The 12185-nt window shown below is 32.1% G+C and overlaps 1 protein-coding gene across 1 annotated transcript; it reads right to left on the bottom strand.

The window, feature by feature from the left end:
- Positions 1-5639: 5639 nt before the first annotated feature.
- On the bottom strand, positions 5640-7904 carry LOC111012502 (CBL-interacting serine/threonine-protein kinase 12). Its single transcript, XM_022286670.2, has one exon. The coding sequence runs from the start codon at positions 7500-7502 to the stop codon at positions 6078-6080; it is 1425 nt and encodes a 474-aa protein (XP_022142362.1). The 5' UTR covers positions 7503-7904; the 3' UTR covers positions 5640-6077.
- Positions 7905-12185: the final 4281 nt, after the last annotated feature.

The following is a 12185-nucleotide window of genomic DNA, read 5'->3' as shown; positions in this document are numbered from 1 at the left end:
TGAGAGTCCAAGGACAATGTCGGGTGGCATGCGTGTGTCTGCATTGTGCCTCTTCCCATGAGTGCGAGATTTAATATAGCCCTAGGCTTCGACATGGTATATACAAATGAGAGTTGGCATGAGCCCAAAAGTCGTCGTACCTAGATAATATCCGGAGATTATATTGATGTCCAAAATATCTCGATTAGAATTATGAACTCATGGGCCAATTGTTGGTTGCTAAGCATACCCGAGTGAGTAGTGAGTCAAGATAACACCCGAATGTCATGTGTTATTTAGGGTGGCATCTTAAAGTACCAGTGATAAGCAACAGAAAGCAAGTCTTAGCTGATCAGTAAAAGGCAAGACTCATCTCGATTAAGAAGTTGAGCTATTTCCTTTTTGGTTGGCGGTTGGCAGTAGGAAATCATCCTGAAACAACTATATAGGGGTCCGAACATAGGACCTCCCATTCTGATACCATCTTAAGAATGAACAAATCATCACTGAACCCAAAAATTTAAACTGGTGGATTGGATAAATTTAATTCATATAATATTCTAACATGATACAAGCCTAAATATGTTTGGGTGAGGAAGAGGGAAAGAACCTTTTGCTTATGATCCAACAAAGTTAAAAATGTTTCGAAGCTAGAGTTAAACTTAGTAAGATTATATGGCAAAGGTTGAAAAGGTACAACCATGACACGAAGGTGCATTGGATTCGGAGATGGCTTCAGTGGGTGGGTTCCTGGTTTTGTCGAAATCAATGTATATCTGTATCATATATGTTCATGAACGCCGCTCGAAATTGCACATGCTACATGCATACACTGAACAGGTCATATGAGAACGTTTCTCCTTTTTTAATACCCAACTTGGTAAACTACTTTCTCTCTCTCTCTCTTTTTATTGTACTAATCAATTTCTGATAAAAAAAAATTAAGTAATATCCCTAAATTTTTCGAAGGTTGAATCAATTAAAACTATAAATTAATAATGGCATCAATTAAAATTCAAACATTTTTAAGTGAATTAATTTATACCATGAAAATTATTAATAAATGATTTCTATATGTTACTAAACCTCTTTAAAGGCAAGATTAACAAGATATTAGAGCATCCAACGAGTGGCAGGGACTTCATCAATATGAACAATTTTTCATATTCTCTTACTTCCTCTATTTTTCTTTCAATAAAATGTATTGTGCCACAATCAATTCGAACATATATAGTTCAATTGATTAAAGCATATATTTTCGACTAAAATGTTCGATGACATATATCATAATCAGTTGAGCTATGTCTAAGTTAACAAATATATACGACTTTAGTTAATCTTCTAAAATTTTCACATTCCTCTTTTTTCTATTCTCGGACTATTCAACATGCTCTAATTTATAGAAGCTGGAGATTTTTTTCTTTCTTTTTGAATACAACAAATTAGGAATATGGAGCTTATGAACCTCATACCTCAGGAGAAGGAGTATGTATCAGTCACTATTGAGTTAGGTTCATATTAGCATAAAGTTGAAACTAAAATGGAAAGGGTAGAGTTTTTTCCTTTTAAAAAGTAATATTTGAAGTTAATTTAATCATACATCTTGTCTTAGGTCTCTTTGTGGAAGGATTGGCAAATAAAGGCAAGCTCCTTGTACGGTGTTGCTGCGGTTTTCTTGGTACTTTTTTTTTTTTAAATAATGCCAAATTAGAATTTTATTTACAAAATATAATCCAAAATAAGGTTTGAAAAATTGCAGGTGATCTCTTGCTCTACAGTTTACAATTTGTATGATACTTTGCTGGCACCATGTATTTTTTTATAAGAAAAAAAATCCTGAGTGATTATAATCTCATCCTTTAATCTAAAGGTAGTTTTGGTCTAAACAAGTATTTTACAGAGACCGAAGGAATTCTATTAATAACGTGCGGGAAATGAATTTAGTCGAAATGATATACAAATTGTTTTCTAAAATAAGTTTTCAAATAGTATGTCTGGCAAATAAACTTCTAATTTAGCACTATTTAATAAAATAAAATAAAAACAGAAAAAGTCCGCTTTTTTTGGTGCTGAAAAAGTTCCGACCAACAAATCAAATTCAAGTTTGTTTTGTTTTTTTTTAAGGATATAAATAGGGTCGGTCTGTCGGTCTGTTTAAATAGTAAATTGATTTTTTTTTTTTTTAATACAACAACATTTCTTTATTTAGTGCAAAGGAAGATTAAAAAAAAAATATATCCAAAGTTGCGTATTAAAAATGAAGAAAAGTTCTTATATGACCTGTTTACTGTACGCAGGTTAGCATGTGCAGTTTCTAGCCGCATTCACGAACATATATGATGTACATTGATTTCAACAATATGTTCTAAATCTTTTGTTATATTTCTTTTAAGTTTATTTAATTTTATGTATAAAATTGATTCATTATCCTTTTTCATCCATTTAAATAAATGTGTATTCATACTCAAATTTATACCAATATTTAAATAGTTAACTAGCTGAGTCAATATATAATTCACCTTCATAATCAACATCATCGTAGTTCAATAGTAACTAATATTTGTTCAATAGTCAATAGTAAATCTCTATCATCGTAGTTCAATAGTAACTAATATTTGTTCAATAGTCAATAGTAAATCTCTTTCCTCGAAGTTGGATATTCAAATATTTATATAATATTTCATATTTATTGAATTTAAAATTAAAATAAAATTTTATAAAGCGGAAGATTCAAACATTTATATAATATTTCATATTTGTAGACTTTCGAATTTTAATGGACTCCGTTTATAATTTCTTTAATTAAATTTTTAATAGTTTTAAAAAACTTCTAATTATAGTTTTTATACGGAAATAAGGATTAAGTGGTTCTTTCCAAATTTGAAATTAAATGAAATATGAAATTCAAACAGCTACTACTTTTTTTGGGTTTATTTTGAAGTAATATCATTTAGTTTGTTTAGTTTTGAATTTAAATTTGAATCTTGTTGGTTAAATTTTGAATTTGAATCTTCATTTTTTGTCAACGATATGTCGATATTATCGATCCTTCAATATATAAATGGAGGAAAAAATTGTTTTTTCTAATGTTAACATGCCATTGATATATCAAAATATTAACGACATATCGTCTTTTTTCGACCTTTCAAAAAATCTTTCCTCCCCTCATCGAGGATATATTATAGATTTTCCGAGAAATGGTTTGATTAAAGGCCAAAATTCAGCCCAATTTTTCAACTTATAAAGGCCGAGTTTAGGAGATTCACAAGCCCAAGCCCAAGCCCAATTATAGGCTTCAGCCCATTACTGATGATGTAAGGAAGGGAAGGGAACGGGTCTTTTTACAGAGAGTGATTACTCGATGAGGGACGGGCAAAGCTTATCAGTTCACACTGCTCATACTCGTACATACACAATAAGTATAACACAACACACGAATATATTATTATATCATTTATATTTTCTTCACTTTTTCCATTTTTCATTTTATTTATATATTTTAATTATAAAGTTTTTTAAATTGCAAACTCCATGTTATAGTTGAAAATATATACCCCTTTCATATTGTTTTGTAAATATTTCTTATTTTACCTATATTTTCAAGTTTTTCATAATTTTATTTTTGAAATTTCCATCAATATTTTTCATATAAACGTTAATTATATCTTTAGATACGGTGGTTTTCAATGATCAATTAATTCAATTATTTACTAAGTGAAACAACATTCATAAATTTTCATGTAATTCCGACATTTTTATATAAACATTACTTATATTTCTACATAAATTTTTAGATATGATGATTAAAATATTAATTATTGCTTAATTAAGCCATAATTAAAATATATTTTATTAATTCAAACAATTTTCACCAATTTTCAGGATTTTTTTTCGAAATTTCCATCAACATCAACATTTTCGTAAAGTTGAACCCTCCATATTTTCATTGACACGTTGACATTTTAAACCTTGTTCTTCTTACAATTATGCTAAGTGTTTTTTATTGTATTTGTCGAAAGAAATAATCTTATAATCAAACATTGTGTAACTATCTTTTGGGTTAGGTGATAATTTGTCTCAAATAAAATTCTAGATTATGTAGAAAGACTTAATTGTTCATTTTTACTCCAACTAATATTTTTGGTATTTTTTCAAAATGAGTTTTTTTTTCCAACGTGAACAAAAGTTTTAGAAATTTCAGCAATAGTCGGTGTCTATTAAGATCACAACAAAATTACAATAAACCTAAAAAGCTAACTATATTCATTTAAAAAGAACTGAAATGGCTTTTCAAACCAAAAAATCTAATTAAATCTTTACAAAAATGTATAGAATCGTTTTAATTTTGAAATCAAATTAGATTCTAAATAAAGAAATTTAAAATAAAAATGATGAAAAAAAATAAACCAAACGTAAGAAAAATCAAGGTTTATGATGATCTAATGATAAACAAAATGTATTTGTATATATATTTTAGATATATAAAGTAAAATGGCATATGATGTACAATTTAATTGTACCTATATTTTTCTTCTATCACCGATCTACGTAGACAATAAGAAGATAACGCAATGCATAGCTCAATTGAATATCCACTCTACATGTTGTATTAAATATATATATATATATATATATATTTATTGAATTAACCGTCAACTACTGTGGCACTAGAAATTAAGCTTAGAGTGGAGAGAACAAAACAAAAGATACAGAATAGAGACTTTGTGAGAGGAGATGAGACATACGTTTGTGAAAAGTAATGAAAAGAGAAGTTACAAAATTAAAAAAAAAAAAAAATACAACATCTAATAATATAATTAAATATGGCTGTTACGGAATTTATAAATGTTATTCTATAATAAAGGTAAGAAATTAATGACTATAAACAAAATATGGTTGGGCGACGTGTCTGGCTGTGCCATCAGAGTATCATTTGAAGAAGGAAAAGAAGTTCCAAGTTGCAACCATAAACCCACCCACCACACCTGCTTTAATAAATACTTTAATCATTGTCTTTTCAAAACCATTTTGTTAATGATTTAATTGTATTATATGACGACAAAAGAAGCTGAAAGCACTGTCGTTTACAAGACAGAAAGTTGAAGAACGTTTGGAAGCCATTTTACAGAGCTATTTTTGAAATATAAAACTCCAAAGTCTATGAAATCGCCGTTGTATAAAATGACACAAAGTTATGAAGAAAGATGATTGAATGAGTAAAATATTTGTCTTCTCCTTCACCCTTTTCCACATATCACACCACAGTCACCAAAAGCTTCATTTTTTAATATAAAAAAGGAAAAGGTTAACAATGGGTAGGTGGGTTTGGTCTACTAATCTGTTTTCTGTCTTCATCAAATCCCGAATCCGAAGATTAAAATGTTGGATTTTACAAGGGCATTAAATCATCATTCTAAAACAAGTATTTCTTGAAGATCCAGGAGAGTTTTGCTTGTCCTACATTGATATCGATGGCATGGCATCCCCTTTTTGATTGTCAAAACTTGCAACCCAAATTTGGCAATGAAATAGACTCCCCTCTTTCCAATCAAAATGGCACCAAATTATGATGCCTTGGGAGTTGAGGGTCCACACCCAAGCTTAGTAAATAATGGCAAAACTCTCCCAAACACACAACATTCACAAAATAAGACTTCAACTTCAATCTGTTAAAAGGATCAATAATCGAATAAGACTTTCTTATTTTTCCACAGGCTTCGTACATATACACCTCTATATTTACTCTCTCTCTCACAACTCTAATCTAGCCACCTCCAAGTCAATTCAAAATTATACCACACATTGATTGCATATTAACATCTCAAAATCACCATTTTTTCCCCTTTTTCTTCGATTCTTTTTGTTCTCTCCCGCATTGAATCCAAATCCCCTCTAGAGAGGGAACCACAGAGAAGAACAGTGAGAAGAAGATGGGAAAGGAAGAAAAAAAAGAGAATCTCAAAAGAAACAAACAAAAATGAAGAAATTATCATACACGGGGTTGGAGTTTTTGGTTATAGCAGAGGAGGAGAGTGGAGCAAATTCGGGTACCAATTTTTCTTTTCTGGTTTCTCTCTTTTCTCTATCTGAAAATCTCATTATTCGGTATCTGAAGGTATATGTGATGGAGCTGGAGCTGGAGCTGGAGCAGCAGCAGAGTCCTCCTCCATCTTCAAATTCTGTAGTGCTGGTTTCAATTCCACATTACAGAAGTGTTCATACTCTGCTTTATCTCCCCCTTTCCTCTTCACCTCCACCATCACCAATTTGGGCGTCAATTCAAATATCTCCGCCGCGATCGTCAATGGCCCTTTCACACCTTCCATCGACCCCTCCAAACTCACCCTGCAATCCTTCTTCCTCACAGTGAAACTCACCAATTTCGCAATTTCCTCCAATTTAGATATAATCTTCGACACCGGAGCGCCGGACACAAATCTCGCCTCTTCCCCTCCGTCCTCGAACAACCCGGAAAGATCAAATCCGGGCGAAAACGAAATAATATCGAACGCATTCAAACTCGCCGGTCTCGGGAGCGAAGCGGTCTTTCTCCGAAACTCAATTTCGGAATCGGATTCCGATTGCGATTGATCCGATAAGGAATCGATGTCGTCGTTGTCCTCCTGCACGCTACACACCTTATCGTCTTCGATGTAGAATTTGATGTGCTTATACCCCTTTTTGAACCATCTATTCTCCATGATTTCAGGAATTGTGATTCGGGTTTCGGGATTTGTGTCCAAAAGCCGATAGAGGAGTCGAACTAGCTCCGGCGAGAACCATCTGGGACACCGGAACTCGCCCTTGTAAATTTTCTTATACATTGCCATAATGTTCTGATCGTGGAAGGGCAAATAACCGGCCATAAGAACGAACAGAATAACCCCGCAGGACCATATATCGACCTTCACGGCCTCGTAGCCCTTCCGGGCCAAAACCTCCGGAGCGACATAAGCGGGCGTACCGCAAAAAGTGTGGAACAAACCGTCCTGTCGAATTTGATCGGAGACGGCGCTGAGGCCGAAATCGGAGACCTTGAGATTCCCATTCTCGTCGAGTAAGAGATTCTCCGGTTTAAGGTCGCGATGGTAAACGCCGCGGGCGTGACAGAAGGCAACGGCGGAGATTAATTGCTGAAAGTATTTTCTGGCGACCTCTTCCTTCAAGCGGCCCTTGGAGACCTTCTTGAAGAGCTCGCCGCCGCGGACGTACTCCATGACGAAGTAGATCTTGGCCTTGGTGGCCATGACCTCGAAGAGCTGGACTATGTTGGGGTGGCGGACGCGGCGGAGGATCGAGATCTCGCGCTTGATGTGGGCGATTAGACCGCCCTTGAGGATCTTCTCCTTGTCGATGACTTTAATGGCGACGCTCTCGTCGGTTTTGATGTTCCGGGCGTGGTAGACCTTGGCGAAGGTGCCATGGCCGAGGAGCTTGCCGATCTCGTATCGGCCTAGAAGAAGAGCTGGCATATCCTTCTTGTTGGAATCGGGCTTCTTGTCGGGGTCCGGCCGGTCGGCCATTGAAGGAGGATGCAGAGGCAGAGGCGAATGATTAGGATGCTAATGTTCCGGCATTGGGTAGCCTTTTTGGGGATGAATATTGCTGGATTTTGGGGTCCCAAGTTTATTCCTCTGGTTCTGGTTATGGTGAGAGAGAGACAGATGAAATAGGAGAGAATGGGAGAGAGGGTGGGTTTAAATATAAACCAGAAGAGAACCAGATGAGACGAGAGGCAACCAACGAAGCTATTGGGTATACTCTCTCTCTCTCTCTCTCTCTCTCTCTCTCTCTCTCTCTCTCTCTCTCTCTCTCTCTCTCTCTCTCTCTCTCTCTAGGGTTCTCTCTTTTTGTTGTATTTTTCATTGCCACGTATTCTTGGAAAGTCTTCTGGAATTTTGTATCTATTCTAAAGTTAATCATATTGCAACAAAAATAAACTTGCAGAGTAATTTTAATTCTCTGGATTTGGTCATGATTCTTCTCGTTCGTTCTTGTTTGTTTGATACAAATGTTGAATACTTGAGTATAAAAACGTCGGAGGCATTCGAACAATTTTAGATGTCCTAACATGGATTTTTAAGATCTCCATGTCATTTTTTTTCCCTTCTCAATTATATTTTTTCATCAAAAATATTTATTTTTCATTTATTTTATTTTATTTTAAAAATAAATGTATGCTAATTACATATAAAATAAACATTAGTCAGTGGTATAATTCATTTATATGCAATCTTTCATTTGTCTTACTCTCCCGATAGTCACCGAACATAAACTAAAATTGACATAAAAATATAATATTAAATTAATAAAAGTAAAATTTTTATATGAATTCAAATAATATAAAATTTAACATATAAATAATATGATGATCGGGTATTTTTGAAAAATTACATAAATTTACAATATTCCCACCAATAAAGTACGGACATATGAGATTTTAGACATCTGAAGATGTCGGGCATCTACATTATTAAAAAAACAAACAGTCTCATATTACATTAGATTAAAGTCCTACCTTATTCTATTCTTCCTAGAAAACTTCAACACCAATTTTATATTTTGGTAAATTTTATTTTATTATATAAAGATTGGTACATTTGATAATTTCGATTGGCCAAATTCATGAATCAACCCCCTTTTGTTTTGGGGAAGCTTTTTTTTACCGTCAAAAGTCAATTTCAAAAACTGCATTATTTGTGCTTAAAAACGTTGTAATTGTGTTGTTTGAATCCTAACTTTTGCAGAAAGTGTTGACTCTTATTGAACTAAAATTCGGCATCTATAGTTAAACTTAGGTTAGGATCTTTGTGGCAATTAGAAAATGAAAGACTCGAAATGTCTCCAAGTTGAAACTTGGGATACAGCTCCTTAGCCTAGAAAAAATATATCAAGATGTTTGGAGAAGGGTTGAAAGCTTCTCTAACTTTATGGGATAAAATATCATATATTGGAGGAGTGGATTTGAACTCACAATCTCTTAATTAGAGGTATATGTCAATTATCGTTGAGCTATGTTTGCTTTGACAGTTTTTCATTTGTTTTTTTGCTTTCAAAAGAGTGCCTACTTATTTTACAGGCTACATCTATTAATAGAAAGATTACAAGTTGAAATCAATATAATTGACACAATATATAATGAAGTCGGTAAACAAAGTAACATTTCAATATAAAGACGTAAACTAAAATTTAAAAGAGGAAAAACACGATTTTACTATCTAATCAGCCAATTTGACTTTTTTAAATGTAAAAAAAAAAACAAATTTTATCTATTTAACTAATTAAGATAGTTTTTAATATTTTATCCAATGTTGGTAAGACATTCTATATTTCCAACTTGAAGAAAAATAATTCATCAACTTAACTTATACAAGGACTAATTTACAAATGCAATGAATCCTGAAATAGGAAAGATAAATAAATAAATAAATCATAATTATTGATAAAGAGACGGACGAGAAACGGAGGCTATGATATAATTTTCCTGTGGCCAGTACAAGTTTATAATTAAATGGTGCTGACGTGTCTTCGTGGCCCACACGTCTTCAATTAGAATCCCACCTGGCACCCTCCCTCGAATATTATTTACCATTTTAAATTTTAATCTCCCGAGTTATTTCTGGTGGTCCCACGGCGGGAAAAAAGTAAGCGCTTGATGGAAGTTGGGAGTCAACTTGATGGACGGTGGTGATCCGCTGACACGCAAGGTTTGGGTAGGACGGATTGCATGCTAAGTACACGTAGTTGCAGATATTGGCAATCAGCCTTTTGATTATTGCACGCCAAAAGAGCGGTGACGCGTGAGCGTGAAAGGTGGCGACCAATGACCATTCCAAATTACAAATTAGAAAATGATATTTCCACGCCTCCTGGGGGGGGCAGAGGGTGAGGGCCGAGGGACAATACTACTTTATTTTTCCCTTCCAACTCATAAATGCCGACACGCACTATTGCTTCCTATGCTAATCTTTTTCTTTTAAAGGGAATTCTTGAAATTTAAAATTAAAAGTGTATTATACGCTTAAACGATTAATTTTGTTGCCTTAAAATGTGGAAAGAAGGTCCCGTTGCAAAATTTCCTAATGGGAATTAGAAATTATTGTAATCACTAATCAAATTCAAATCCCCCTAATATTATGCTTTAATAAAATTGGAAATTCTTTTTAGGGTAATATTTTTTTATAAGTATTTTGTCAATATATACCTATATTATGCTTTGAGAAAACTTTTGATATAAGAATTTTTCAACATAAACAATTTGGAAGTATTTATATAAATAATATAAAATATATATGTATTTTTAAATATGGCGGAAAGTTTGAAGTTTTATCAAATAGTATAATTTAAATCAAATTCAAACTTAAACTATACTAAAAAAACAGAAATAAAAAAAAGGTCACATTTATATGCAAACTAGGAAGGACCCTAATTTTGGGTAGTTCTAAAAATCTATATAGAATATGTAGTGTGTAGTTTTCCTCTAATTTTCTCCCACAATTCTCATAATTGAAATAATTTATATATAAATAGTTAACATGTAAAATTTTACCTTTCCTGAGAATATTTATGACTCCCCTTACACTTGTGTTAAATTTGGAGGGAAGAAAAAGTTATGACATTTTTTTAAAAAAATAAAATTTAAATTTATACTAACCAACAAAACTTTCAACATTTTTGTAAAAACGTGTTTGCTAATTAAATACTTCCTCCAAGTGTGGTTGAGTATTATTTGAATTCTTAAAGCCACTTTTAACTAAGAAAACCTTATATAGAAAATATTTGTTGGCACTCAAAAGATCACTCAAAACTCTCCTCAAAACACTATTAGGTGCTTTGAAATGGCCTTTTTAACGATCTTAAAAATAATTTTAATTGAACACAATCATTTTTCACAGTCTACTTTTAAATATATATATATATATAGACACACAAAGAAAGTTTTTTACTTACAAAATTATGGATTGTGACACAATCTTAAATTTCGTTTGGTAACATTCTGATTTCTTGTTTCTGTTTCTGATTTTTTTAGAGACATTTAGTAACTTACTTCGTTTCTCGTTTCTAACATTTGAAAAACGTTTAAAAAATGTTAAATTTTGGAAACAGCAAAAAGTATTTTTGTTTTTTCTGTTTTTGTTTCTTAGTCTTAGATTATCTAATACATTGTATAATTAACTAAATGCCTTTGTTACTCTGTTAGCACGGGCGTGCCTAAATAACCTCAGAGCGTGTGGTTCGATACAATAAGTAATTTTAATTTGTTTTTTATTTTAGATATATATTTCCGAGCAAGTCATAAACTCAAATCATCACTCTCACTAGTTCTTGTAAAAAAGCAAAAATAGGAAATAGTTATGAAATATATTTTTGTTTCTATTTATTTTTTCTAAAAAACAATAAATAAAAATAGTTACCATACATATTCTTATTTCTAGTTCTAAGAAAATTAGAACAAAGTAACAGGACACGAGAAACGGAAGTAAACGGTTTCATCAAAGCCCAAATGATACAAAAGATGTTGGACGATTAGAAATAGTTATTTTCCATTGAGTTTCAAAGTGAAGCTAACAAACAACAACCCCTAATGTATAAGAATTATCAAATTATGTTATTAATCCTCAAACAATCATTTTCCCCCAAAATAATAATTTTCAGTTATTAGAAATTTAGAAAGGCATATTATGGTAATTTAAAGTATTTTGTTGTTAATTTAAAATCAATATAAATAATAATTGATGAGTATTGTTCATTATATAATTTTTTGAACAACTCGTGTGTATGTTATTGTTAATATATATATATACAGTTTCTACCTCTCGTATATATATATATATTATTATTTTATAGAAAATAGAATTTATACAACAATTATCCAACGGAAATAAAAAAAAATACAAATAGGATGGGCAATGAACTTTTTAGATCTCCAAATAGTATTGTCCTAGTAAACTCCACGTAAGCTCAACTTATGTTTCTCAATCAACCCAATTTGTAATAAAAATCATAACTTAAATAATAAATTGCTTTTGTAATTAAATATAACTTAAATTTAAAGAATAAAATTTCTTCTTTTTGAAGTATATAATATAATATTAAACGGAAAAGTTCCAACTAAGATAACCGCCCAACCACTTATCAATTTATGGATCCAATAAATTAATTAGTAGGAGGAATGGTATACTAGCAAAGCCACGATGGAAATGGAT

The sequence above is a fragment of the Momordica charantia genome (assembly GCF_013281855.1).
Source record: "Momordica charantia cultivar OHB3-1 chromosome 1 unlocalized genomic scaffold, Mcharantia_2.0 BLBB01000001.1, whole genome shotgun sequence".
Lineage (NCBI taxonomy): Eukaryota > Viridiplantae > Streptophyta > Magnoliopsida > Cucurbitales > Cucurbitaceae > Momordica > Momordica charantia.
Note: the sequence above shows the minus strand (reverse complement) of the source record. Positions and strands in the feature narration are given on the sequence as shown.